This window comes from Jaculus jaculus, chromosome 2 (assembly GCF_020740685.1).
Source record: "Jaculus jaculus isolate mJacJac1 chromosome 2, mJacJac1.mat.Y.cur, whole genome shotgun sequence".
Taxonomy (NCBI): domain Eukaryota; kingdom Metazoa; phylum Chordata; class Mammalia; order Rodentia; family Dipodidae; genus Jaculus; species Jaculus jaculus.
Genome location: NC_059103.1, coordinates 47,196,973 through 47,210,721, shown reverse-complemented (window position 1 = coordinate 47,210,721; position 13,749 = coordinate 47,196,973). Strand labels below are relative to the sequence as shown.

The 13,749-nt window shown below is 40.7% G+C and overlaps 1 protein-coding gene across 1 annotated transcript in view; it reads left to right on the top strand.

Annotated features, from left to right (window-relative positions):
- Rnmt (RNA guanine-7 methyltransferase) overlaps nucleotides 1–13,749 on the top strand; it is a 36,012-nt gene that overhangs the window by 16,308 nt on the left and 5,955 nt on the right. Inside the window, 7 exon segments of the mRNA XM_045143501.1 lie at nucleotides 816–997; nucleotides 1,374–1,519; nucleotides 1,522–1,537; nucleotides 6,046–6,163; nucleotides 9,781–9,882; nucleotides 11,365–11,398; nucleotides 13,729–13,745. Coding sequence (XP_044999436.1) covers nucleotides 816–997; nucleotides 1,374–1,519; nucleotides 1,522–1,537; nucleotides 6,046–6,163; nucleotides 9,781–9,882; nucleotides 11,365–11,398; nucleotides 13,729–13,745 — 615 coding nt within the window.

The following is a 13,749-nucleotide window of genomic DNA, read 5'->3' as shown; positions in this document are numbered from 1 at the left end:
TCCGTTATCCAGGTTATTGTTGAATAATAAGTTTGTTTTAGCTGTTAAGGCTAAATAAAAAATTAACTTAAATATTATTTTTGGTTGACATATTTTAACATGATTTCAGAATCTCTAGGGTTTTTAGATTTTATTTTAGATTTTGTTGGGGGGGGTGTGCACATGCCGTAGTACGCATCAAGCTGAAACGACAATCCTGTGGTGGTTATTCTCTCCTATGTTCTTTTTTTTCCAAGGTAGGGTCTCACTCTGGTCCAGGCAGACCGGGAATTAACTATGTAGTCTCAGGGTGGCCTCGAACCTATGGTGATCCTCCTACCTCTGCCTTCTGAGTGCTGGGATTAAAGGCGAGTGCCACCATGCCCGGCTCCTATGTTCTTTTTGAGGCAGGATCTCCATTGTTTTTGCTGCTTCGTGTGGGCCAGTCTACCCCGCCCATGTGCTTCCGGATTCTCCTGGCTCGATTGTCCTGTTACTACAGGCGTGTGTGCTACTGTACATGCTACCTTACATGGCTGCTTTGGAATCAAACTTGGGCTCGCAGGCCTTCCAAGCAAGTGCCCTTATAAAGCCATTGAGCCATCTCCCTAGCCCCTCACATTAATTTTTAAACCAGAACGATTTCTTGTGTGGCCTTTACTATATACATAACAAGGGAAAGGATAAATCCAAGACTGGGTCAAAACATTTAGTTGGTGGCAGAGCATGTCTACTATTATTTTAAGAATTGTAAATTGTAGTAATTTACTTTTTAAAAGCTTTTAATCTATATTGTTACTTATTTTAGAATCTTAACCCATTTACATTTGCTATAGGAACTTTTGGTTGAAAAATTTCGTGATCCGGAAATGTGCTTTGACATCTGCAGCTGTCAGTTTGCTTGTCATTATTCCTTTGAGTCCTTGGAGCAGGCTGACATGATGCTGAGAAATGCTTGTGAGAGGCTTAGCCGAGGGGGCTATTTTATTGGCACCACTCCCAATAGTTTTGAACTGATGTAAGTACTTTTCTACATTGCAGTTGAGGAAATACTCAGTATTTAGCAAATATCTATCGTGAATAGTTGTACCTATTGTGGGTGGGTGTGGAGGGTGCCAGAGGGTCTTACTGTTGAAAATGAGTGCCAGGCACATGTGCCACTTTTTGTAGCTTGGTTTTACTAGGGAATTTAACCCAGGCCTGTAGGCTTTCATACAAGCTCCTTGAACTAGCTATTCATCCCCCAGTACTGCTGCCTTGTAAAAGGAATTTGAACCCTATTAAAATTTAATCAGATGCCTTTAAATTGCATCTTGTAGTTTTTCACGTGCATGGTATGATTAAAAAAAAAAAACATGCAGTCATAATTGTAATGTTTTTATTTTGGTTGCTAGCAAACGTCTTGAAGCTTCAGAAACAGAATCATTTGGAAATGATATATATACTGTGAAATTTGAGAAGAAAGGAAATTATCCTTTATTTGGCTGCAAATATGACTTCAACTTGGAAGGTGTTGTGGATGTCCCTGAATTCTTGGTCTATTTCCATTGTTAACTGAGTAAGAATGCAATTAATCTGTTGCTGTGGTGTTTTTTTTTTTTTTTTTTTGGTGGAGAATGGTGGGGGATCAACATTGCCATTTATCCCATATTTTAATTGGGGCCCCAAAGAAAAAGCTTAATCTTGAAAACTGCGATGTTAGGTGAAGATCCAGGATTGGTGCCATAGACCTTTTGTAGCTGCTTTTTAAATATTTCTCTTTCATTCCTAGAGTCATTTTATTTTGTAAATAAGAAAAGGAGTCAGGCATGGTGGCACATGGCCTCTCATCCTAGCACTTGAGTCACAGAGGCAGAAGGATCATTGTAAGTTTGATAAGTTTGAGGCCAGCCTGGGACTACAGAGTGGGTTCCTGGCCGGCCTGGACTAGCGTGAGACCCTAACCTCAAAAAAAAAATAATAATAATAATAATTACTTTCTACTTAGGGCAGAAAATATGCAACCTTATAGATAGCAAAAGCTTTGCTTTAAGTGAATTCTAGTAATGTTGATAATACATAAATGAATCCTCATAAATCAGAGATCTTCCTTTTGACAGTGACCAGTGTCCAAAGTTGCTAACATGTCAGCTTTCAAATTGCTGTGTCTCACTCACAGTGTTGATAATCAAATCCTAATGCACAGATGCATTCTCCCAGCACCTTTCTTCCTAATAATCCTAGCAAATTGCAGGCACAATAAAAGCTGGGGTACAAGGCTTTGTCAGGTGGCTTCAGGCCCTTGTGATATGCACATCTTGATAGTCAAGATTTTCCTAGCAGGGAGAGTATAAAAGTCAAACTAATTGGAGGCCATATCCCACTTGACAAAACTTAATTTCCTTCTTTTTGAAATTAAAAATATTTTTTTTTATTTATTTCATTTGAGAGAGGGAGAGAGAGAGAATGGATGCACCTGGACCTTTAGCCACTGCAAATGAACTCCAGATGCATGTGCCACCTTGTGTCTCTGGCTTACGTGGGTACTGGAAAATCGAACCTGGGTCCTTAAGACTTCACAGGCAAGCGTCTTACCCACTAAGCCATCTCTCCAGCCTAAACATCTTTTATTTTGGATATTACTAAGAATGAGTTGTTGGGCTTTTGGGGGGGAGTCAGGGGGTCTACTTTGGTTGATAAATGTATGAATTTAAAATCAGTCCCTTTGTATAGGAGATTCAGTAGCAATATACAATCATATAAAAATTTCATATGGCAGATTGTGGCTGTAATTCCAGCACTTGGAAGCCTGAAACAAGAGGATTGCCCTGAATTTGAGGCTACCTGTGCTACAATGTGAGCTTGTTGTAAGAAAAAGAGAGAGAGAATGAGTCATTGTGTCAGAACATAAAATTGCTATCCCCAGTTTATATTTACTTAGAAAATTAAAATCAGGTTTTGTTTTTTATTCTGAAATGAATAAGCTTTGGTAAATTTTATACAACTTCATAAAAGAATTTCAGCAGTTTTTCATTTGTTTCATCTGTTAGCTTGGTGTTTTTTGCTTAGCAGCATTGGTAATTTTTAGTCAACCAAAAAAGATACAAAATAAAGCAAAAGATTTTTTTTTCAGTTCTTCAGCAGGTTTAGCATTCCTTTATAGCTAAATATTCTTCAATAGCTTGATAATAAGGTCTAAAGTCACAAATTCTTACATTAATACCTAATTTTTAAAATGTATTTATTTTGGGAATTTGATAAAATAGAGTCTGAAAAAATATAAATTGTGATATGTCCCTTTTACCATTTCATTACGAACTATACAACATTAACTTTTATTGCAAAACCTACTCAGTTTGCTCAAATTGGGCTCCTTGTAATTTTTTGGGCTGCTTTTTCCATAAAAATTTGTTTTTGTTTATAAAGGCTTCTTATGATTTATGATAGTAGATGAGTTATGTAGAATAAGAGAGATTTGTTTTTTCTCATGCTGTATTTCCAACAAGGTCTAGTTCCGGTAACAGAACCACGTTCTACCTATCTTTTCCCATCCACTACCCCCTCACATTCAGGCTGTCTTGTCTTGCCTGGTAGGGCTTTTTCTTCCTTTTCCTTTACCTGCTGCCTGAACTCATCCAAGGCAGCCTCATGTTGATGACAGATACATAACCTTGACAAAACCAGTGGGTTAAGTATACCTGAGAGCATTGAAATAAGACATGGTGCATCCAAGAAGATGACTCAACAAGCAATGTGTAAGTCAGGCTGTAAAGGATGGACAGGAGGTGGACAGTGTGTAAAGGATGGACAGGAAGTGGACAGTGTGTAAGTCAGAGTGTAAAGGACTGATGGGAAGTGGACAGTGTGTAAGTCAAGGGTGTAAAGGACAGACAGAAAGTGGATAGTGTAACTCATGGTGTAAAGGATGGACAGGAAGTGGACTGTGTACATCAAGGTGTAAACGATGGAGAAGAAATGGACAGTAAAGGATGGACAGGAGGTGGGCAGTGTGTAAGTCAGTGTGTAAAGGATGGACGGGAAGTGGACAGTGTGTAAGTCAGGGTGTAAAGGATGGACAGGAGGTGGGCAGTGTGTAAGTCAGTGTGTAAAGGATGGACGGGAAGTGGACAGTGTGTAAGTCAGGGTGTAAAGGATGGACGGGAAGTGGACAGTGTGTAAGTCAGGGTGTAAAGGATGGACGGGAAGTGGACAGTGTGTAAGTCAGGGTGTAAAGGATGGACGGGAAGTGGACAGTGTGTAAGTCAGGGTGTAAAGGATGGACGGGAGGTGGGCAGTGTGTAAGTCAGTGTGTAAAGGATGGACGGGAAGTGGACAGTGTGTAAGTCAGGGTGTAAAGGATGGACAGGAAGTGGACAGTGTGTAAGTCAGGGTGTAAAGGATGGATGGGAAGTGGACAGTGTAAGTCAGGGTGTAAAGGACAGACGGGAAGTGGACAGTGTGTAAGTCAGGGTGTAAAGGATGGACGGGAAGTGGACAGTGTGTATGTCAGGGTGTAAAGGGTGGACAGGAAGTGGACAGTGTGTAAGTCAGGGTGTAAAGGATAGACGAGAAGAGGACAGTGTAAGTCAGGGTGTAAAGGACAGACGGGAAGTAGACAATGTATAAGTCAGGGGTGTAAAGGATAGACAAAGTGGACAATGTATATGTCAGGTGTAAAGGACAGATGGGAAGTGGACAGTGTGTCTGGATGTAAAGGATGCACAGGAAGTGGACAGTGTGTAAGTCAGAGTGTAAAGGGTGGACAGGAAGTGGACAGTGTGTTTGTCAGGGTGTAAAGGGTGAATAGGAAGTGGACAACTTGAAGACTAAAGTTCCTAATGCAAAGGACACAACTTACAAAGGTTCCCACGGTAGTGAAGAAATGCCAGAGCGGCTGAATGTTCAAGAATCATAGCCTGTGAGGCTGAGGAGTTAGCATCCCTTTATGAAATGAGTGACGTGGAGGCCATTTTCAACCTTTTACATTATGTCATGAAAGTGGTGTGACCTACTGAAAGGGGGCTTAAAAGCGATGACCAGTTTGTTTAGTCTGACTGCAACTGGAAAATTCATTGAGAGGGTGAGGCTAAAAGCCGATGACGAGTACTGGACTGGTGCTGCCAGGAGGAGATGGTGACTGGTGCAGCCTCCTAGAAAATGAGGGGAGTCAAAAGTAAATGGTTCAAAGTAGACACACAGGCAAAGGTATATTGACCTCAGTGAGTACAGTAACGGAAGATAGAGGAATTTTCTGCCGAAGAAAAGATTGGCAAAAAAATCCTGAACCTTTCAAGATTTAGATGTGAGAAGTCAATTTCTGTGATACATCCAGGAGAGATTTCGAATGAGCAGTGGAGTAGTGGGTGTAACAAGAGAATGAGCTTGAGACAGCTTTCAGCATTCTGTGTAACCAAGGTAAAGAGATTTGAGGCCAAAATCTTCAAAGCCTTAACAGGTAGCAGTTGGGTGAAGTGAAACCTGCGACAGTGCAAAGCGGCAGTCCAGGATGAATAGTATTTCCCGTGAGAGGCAGCAATGGAGAAAGAAGTTGGCATCTGTTTTACTGTAGATGTGGGGAATCAAATAAAATGGAATTGATATATTTAAAAATATTCCTGGGGCTCTTCTCCATCTTTTGGTGCCTGAGGCAATGTTGTATGTACTTCCTGACCCATTGGTTACACCAGTAGTGAGAGAGGTCCGCCCTACCTGCATTTAGGGTGGGTTTTTTCTTTTTTGGTTTTTGGAGGTAGAGTCTCTAGTGCAGGCTGACCTGGAGTTCACTATGTAGTTTCAGGGTGGCCTTGAACTCACAGCAGTCCTCCTACCTCTGCCTCCCGAGTGCTGGGAATAAAGGTGTGTGCCACCACATCCAGCTAGGGTGTTTATTTCTTTATGGACATGGTAAACAAGCTTCATAAGCCAGTGCTTGCCACGCTTGTTCATGTTACATTTTTCTATTGCAAATTCATGAATAAAATAGTAGCTTGTTAAGTCCAGAAGATGTCACTGTTGTCACTGCATAAGTAAACTTTTAAGAAATTGCAAACATTTTGGAAGCCTTTTCATTAACCTGTTTTTGGACAGAATGGCAAAGAAGTACAACATGAAGCTAATCTACAAAAAAACATTTCTGGAATTTTATGAAGAAAAGATAAAGAACAATGAAAATAAAATGCTGTTAGAACGTATGCATGCACTGGAGGTAAGCATATAGAAAAAATACAAAAATTCTAGGACCAGTGAATTGTTTGACTATTTTTGAGATTCTTTTGAAGCTGTTTGATCTAGAGTAAGGTATATTGGGTAGGTTATAACTGCTTTGGACCCTCCAGCACCCAAATGGCAACCTTCCACACACTGCTCTCAGAGAGAAAGAAGGGAGGGAGGAAGAGAGGGAGGGAGTTTGTTATAGCCCTGACTGGCCTGGAACTCACTGTGTAGACCAAGCTGGCCTCAAATTTGAGGCAGTCAATCCTCTGGCTTCTCCTATTGAGGGCTGGGAGTGCAGGCATGATCTTCATCAATTTAAAGTATTCTTTTAGGTACTTGATGGATAGACTGGCTAATAATTACCCCATGAAATAAGCAAAGCAGTCACTTCACTTCTTTTCTAATGAGCAGCCTAGGGAGGTGTAGCTACACCTGCCTACTCCCTCACAGTGTTCTCTAATTGTCTTTTGAAATTGTCTTTTTTTTTTTCTTTCCCTCCAAAGTAGGGTCTCACTCTAACCCAGGCCGGTCTTGAACTCACAGTGATCTTCCTACCTGTCCTGAGTGCTGGGGTTGAAGGCATGTGCCCACCAAGCCAGGCTGTAAATTATATCTTGAAATCCATAATGAGTAAGGTTAAAGTCAGATTTGTTGACTTTGTGCTGGTAGTGTGAGTGTCTGTGTCTTTCCTGAGGGAGAGGACAAAGGAGGATCTGTGCCAGTCCTCACTCCCTCGCTCACCTTTGAACATAACCTTTCATGAGCACGGACGCGTGCAGTGACTACTTTCTGTCATCTGTAGCTATGTTTATAAATAATTTTATTTATTTATTTATTTGAGAGCGACAGACACAGAGAGAAAGACAGATAGAGGGAGAGAGAGAGAATGGGCGCGCCAGGGCTTCCAGCCTCTGCAAACGAACTCCAGACGCGTGCGCCCCCTTGTGCATCTGGATAACGTGGGACCTGGGGAACCGAGCCTCAAACCGGGGTCCTTAGGCTTCACAGGCAAGCGCTTAACCACTAAGCCATCTCTCCAGCCCTGTAGCTATGTTTAGATAATGGGAAAAAAGGAAATAAGATTGTTACGTTTACAAGAAAAACATGTAATCTGACCGGCTACCTCACACTCCTGCGGCCAGGCTTTCTCTGCCACAATGGACTATATCCCCAAACTGTGAGCCAAGATATGCCCTTCTTTACTTAAAAGGTTTTTGTCACAGCAATGAGAAAATATAGGAGGAGACAGCAAAAAATAAAATAAAATAAAATAAAATAAAAATAAATAAAATACAAAAAAAACATGTAATCAAAGAATTCAGTAATGTGAGAGCAGCTACCAATAGGAAGAAATATTGAAATATAATAAGTATATAAAAGGACCTTTGGGAAGGGAAGAGGCAGCAAGGACAGATGCAGAGAAGCCCAAGGGAGCAGGGAGTGTTGGAGGACTAGTAACTTTACTGTTCTTTATCAACACTGCTTCTGCTGTCCTCCTCCCCTGTCCTGTCCTGGAGGACGGGACTGATCATCTTAGCTGTCTGGGGTGAATAGGCAGAAATAGCAATGTATTTTTGGAAAGGCTTCTTTTTGACTAAATCATTTCTAGGCCTATGAAGGACCTGATCTATGGAGAGGGAATATACCCAGTAGGAGTTAGCACGTCACTTTGGGTGCATGTGGAATATAGTTTGGGGAGGCATTGAGTCATAGGTGGAGTTAGCAGTCAGAATGCAGCTGCTGGTAAATCCAGAGGCTTCAGTGGTTCTCCTCGATACCTGCCACGAGTTAGGGCCTTTGTCTGGCCAGGGCTTTAGCACTAGAGCTTTGTCTGCTGGCCCAAAGCACTCAGCAGAGAGAGGAAGACTGGGATAAGTGTGGGCCAAGGAGCAAGAATCATAATGGCCTCACACACTGTCACTTTCATCAGTGATTTATTCTGGGAACCATCCTGGATGAGTAACTCCATTAAGCAAAATTACTTTTGTTTGGGGGGAAGGAAAAAAATAGTTTTACAGCTTTATCATTTGTTTTTTGGCCTTTTCAAAGTTAGTGGATAGTGAGTTACTCACTGATAGAATAGATTACAACTTGATGGGTGCCACCATCCAAAATAAATTTTTGAAGCTCTGTGATATAGAGACACTAAACTAAAAGATTGAAATTTAAAAATACTGAGTCTTTTATTGCTTTTGAGATGTGATGGAAGTAAGTAAATTTGTTAATGACAAGAATGTAGAAGACCCATGTAGCCTAGTACTTTTTTGTGTGTGGCTTTGTTTTGTTTTTGTGTGAGACTCACTATATAGTCTCTTGACTCTACTTCTTGAGTGCTAGGATTGCAGACCATGCTATTATACCTAACAACAATTATGCTTGAACATGCTGTAGGTATTTATAAAGGTGAAAGTAGCCAGGCGTGGTGGCCTTTAATCCCAGTCCTTGGGAGGCAGAGGTAGAGGATCACCATGAGTTCAAGGCCCACCCTGAGACTACATAGTGAGGTTCCAGGTCAGCCTCATCTAGAGTGAGACCCTACCTTGAAAAACCAAAATAAATTAATAAGTAAGGAGAAAGTAAGGAAGTAAAGTAGATATTTATTGTTCCTTAGGAGCTAGCTGTGGTGGCGCAGCGCCTTTAATCGCGAGCACTTGGGAGGCAGAGGTAGGAGGATCACCATGAGTTCAAGGCCATCCTGAGATACAGAGTGAATTCCAGGTCAGCCTGGGCTAGAGTGAAACCGTATCTCAAAAAAGCCAAAAAAAAAAAAAAAGTTCCTTAGGAGTTATCTAGGTTTTAAAGTGGTTGTTCCTAGCTTGTTTTATTACAATATAAGGAAAAATACTCATAACATAAAAACATTACTTAGGGGCTGTCGAGATGGCATAGCACTTAAGATTATTGCCTGCAAAGCCAAAGGACCCAGGTTTGATTCCCCAGTACCCCACTTAAAGGCAGATGCACATGGTGGTACATGTGGTGTGGAGTAATTTGCAGTAGCTAGAGGTTCTGGTGTTCCCATTCTTTCTCTCTGCCTCTTTGTCTCTCTCTCCCTGAAATAAATAAATTAATGAATTAAAAATAAAGCATATTACATAAAAGTAGTTAACGTTAGCACATGGGGTGATGTGAAACACAGCCTTTTCTTTCTGAACCTTTCCGATAAAATCGGAGCTGCCTGTGATTTAGAAACAGGTCTTTTCCTATGGGACTCATGCCTTTGCTTACCTAAGACAAGGTCTCTGTTAACTTGCATTTGTGTTCTTTCTAGTGGCTATCTCATGCTGCTTGGGTTGTCTTTGGTGCTCATCCTTAGCTCTGTAACTTTGACTTAGTGACAGAAACTCTGCTGCAGTCGAGAAGATTCAGGTGTTCTTGCTCAGTACTCTGTGCTGGGGATTACATTATGTAGTTTATTCCAACAGTCATGGTTCTAAGATTGTGATATTATGTTGGCCATAATAGGTACTTTTAGGGGGGATTCCCTCCCCTCCTTTCTCATATTTCACAAGTGTATAGTCATGAGCATTTCATTGATTTACTGCATCAAATTGTGAGTTATAAATTTCAGTGGACTCTCTTAACTAGGAGCTTCATTTGTGTCCCCAGCCATATCCTGCAAATGAAAGCTCTAAACTAGCCTCTGAAAAGGAAGGTGACTATGAGCATGCAGCAGAGTACATGAAGAAGAGTCAAGTAAGGTTACCTCTGGTACGTTTTCAGCCTTGAAAGTCTCTTATCCAAAGATGGGAAAAGACCCCTAGGGAAATGGCTCAGTGGGTAAGGGTGCTGGCTGTGCCAACCTGGGGCCTTAATAGAGGACCTGATGTTCCGTGAGGTCAATTCCCTAGCACCCACCTAAACTGCTGGGCATAGCCACACATGCCTGTTTCTGTGGGGAAAAGAGACTAGAGAGTTGCTAGGGCTCCCTTGTCAGTCAGTGTAACCGAAGTTGACAACTCTGGGTTCAGTGGTTCTCTCTCAGAGAAACAAGTGGATGAACAATAGGGAGGACACCTGATACTCTCCATTCTTCTGTGTACCGGACATGCATTTTTTCACACACCATACATTACACATACCACACCATACATACTACTCCTCCCTCTCTTCCCCTTGAAAACAGTGGGAGAAAGGAGTATATGTTGTGTAGAAACAGGAATATGGTTTTACTTGTGATATTGAGCTCACAGTGTTATGAGATACTAATGCAATAGTCTGTTTCCCCTAAGTTATGATGACACTGATGCCATAGAGCATAAGTAAGACAGATTTACAGGGCACTGGGCATGGAATGCCTTGTCTGGAGCAAAATGAGAGTGGGGAGCATGATGGGCTTGATTTGCAAGATGAGCTTAAGTAGGGAATGTGAGAAAAGTTCATCCTCATTTGTTCTAATTTCTGCATGAGAATTCACATTTTCTTATAATTAAGACTGTTATGAGGAGCTGAGCATGGTGGTGCACACCTTTAATCCCAGCACTTGGGAGGCAGAGGAAGGAGGATTGCCATGAGTTTGAGGTCACCCTCAGACTGCAGCCTGGGCTAGAGTGAGATCCTGCCTCAAAACCAAACCAACCAACCAAAGAACAACAAACAGACTGTTAGAAGTTACAGTTACAAGTGTCATCAGTAGAGCTGGCAGATATTTTTATAGCACACTCTGCCAGTGTCTTAAAACATTGTTCACATCCATCCCTTCTTCACAATTCCATCAGGCCTAGAAGTGCCATGAATGTTTATAGAGTTAGTGGCCTGTGCAGAGCAGCATACACACGCTACATTGAAATGGTGAGTGCAGTTTGCTTCCATGCTGACATGAACTCTAGCTTGTGGTTCCTTTGGAAAAACACAGAAATGTTTTTCCCTCTTGTAGTACTGTTCAGTGTTTCAAAAGAGATTTTTCTAGGTTAAAAGGTTAATTTGAATGTTTTTACCAGTTAAACACATAACTTTCTTTGTCATATATACACACATACACACACATGTATATATATGCACGCACACACCCCTTTCTTGGCAGAAAGTTAATTGCATTGATTTGTATGTCTAGATCCTGGCCCTATAGCCTAGTAAAAAATACTTTTTACTGTGGAACTTAGGGGATTTGGGGCAGCCTTTGTCGGTATTGAAAATATTACATATGTTTATTTTCATACTGAACCTAAAATGTTCTTTCTTTTGTAATTTTAGGGAACATTAAGTAAATCGGAATGGGAAGCTACAAGTAAGTACCATCCAGCTCCAGCTCACTGATATGTCAGAGATTCTGCTTCAAAGTGTATTGAAGCCTGCACACTTTAGCATTATTCTCCAATATGTTTATGCATACCAGTTTACCTATATTCTTACTATGTCTAATCTCCATTTTTTGCACATCAGTGTAAGTGACAAAAGAAAGTATATGTAGTCTGTTAACTTAGTCTACATTTTCATTACCTACATGTTAGTAAGCCATTGTTTTTATTTTTACTTAAGAATTCTGTTGAACTTTTTAGCTTATAATAGGATGCTTCCAGATAGTATGATTTTATTTATTTATTTTTGAGGTAGGTTTGCACTCTAGCCCAAGCTGACCTGGAATTCACTCACAGCAATCCTCCTACCTCTGCCTCCCGAGTGCTGGGATTAAAGGATTAAATGTCCAACTTGATACTATGATTTTTGATCACACTGATGTTGATGACAGCAAAGACAGAATGTAGAATATCTAGTGAAGCAGAGTAAGTGGGCTTTGAGCAACATGTGAGGTAAGAAGTTTGAGGCAAGTCCCTCCTGACGTGACTTCAGAGAACAGTCCACAAGCCTGCCAGACCTGGAAAGTCTGAGCTTGCTTGGGTGTGTTGTGTGCACGATTTCAGCAGAGAGCCTCAGCATTGAGAGGATCCTTGTCCGTTACCTGGGGGTCTTGGGAACTTTAGCCCTTAAGTGTTGATTGTGTTGAAGGTGCAGGAGTAGTCAGAGGCAGGCTATTTAATAAACACAGACATAAAATTCTGAGAAAGGATTTCAGGGGGTTAAAAGAGAAAAGAAGTCTGCCTTCTGGTGATAGAAAAATCCAACAAATATATTGTCAGGCTAACAAGTGCTAAAGAAGAAAAGAAGTTGATAAAGAGGAGTTTAATGAAGATCAGTAAAACCTGAGGAGTAATGATAATGTAAGGTTTAACGTGTACCTGATGCTGTGCTAAGCATGCCCTCTGCCCTAGGTCATTTCACCCTCACAAGTTTATGAGCAGACTGGTCTTTATTGTCTCCTTTTCTCAGAGGAGAAAGCAATTAAAGATCTTGGCTAATGTCACAGAACTAATGTGTAGTAGCTAACTGAATTGCCATTCTCTTAACCATGGCCTCATGAAAGTTCTTGCCATGGGCAGGACTTCCCTAAGGTTTGAGTTCAAAGTACATACCTGATTCGGTTTCATCACCAGACCCTCTAGCACAACACTTAGGTGACCGGGTGGATTTTTAATGAATCATGTTACATTTGTGCCTTATATTTCTTATTTCTAGCTTTACATTACATATAGCCCTTATATTTCTGGATTGTTTGGTTTTTTTTTCTGTTATTTCCAGCCATCCACATAAGCCAAATGCAAAAATGTAGCACAGGTTTCTGGCATCCTTTGCTAAGACAAGAGGCCCTGGCTGCACATGTGTATGTACTCACACACTAAATAAAAATTTAAAGAAATAAACTTTACTAAAAAACTTACATGATCTTATCCCCTACCATCCTCTTCCCCCCCCACTGCTTTTTCAATGTTTTTTAAATAGAAACATAGGATGTCACTGCCATTATTTCTCATTGTTCCATAATTACTCTATGTACCTACCATCTCAGATAAAAAGATATGAGTTATAAAATATTTTTAGGCCAGGCGTGGGTGGTACACACTTTTAATCCCAGCACTTGGGAGGCAGAGGTGGGAGGATCGCCATGATTTCAAGGCCACTCTGAGACTACATAGCAATTCCAAATCAGCCTGCCACCCTACTTCAAAAAACTAATTGAAGCCGGGTATGGTGGTGCACACCTTTAATCCAGCACTTGGGAGTCAGAGTAGGAAGGATTGCCATGAGTTCAAGGCTACCCTGAGATGACAGTTAATTCCAGTCAGCCTGGACCAAGTGAGACCCTACTACTCAAAAAACCAAAAAAAAAAAAAAAAAAAAAAAAAAAAAATCCTAATTGATGTATGTGTGTATGTGTGTGTGTGTGTGTGTGTGTGTGTGTATAAAGAAAAAATATGTACATTTTTAGTTTGAATTTTCTTGTATACTTACCTTAAACTGTTCTTAGATGGTCTTAAAGGAGCTGCTTAATTGGCTTTTCTAGGGACCATGGTATTCCTATAATACTAGCTATTTATTTAGCAATATATATATAAATGATCCTGAAGCTGCCTAAATATGACTCAGATAATAGAACTTTAAAAATTAATGCTGTATTTATTTCTCAAAAGCTTCTTAAGAATCTAAGAAGTCTCATAAGTTATGGATAGAACGCAGGGGTTTTTGTTTTCCCTGACAGACTTTTATCTGCTTCCTCCTCAGGTATTTACTTGGTTTTTGCCT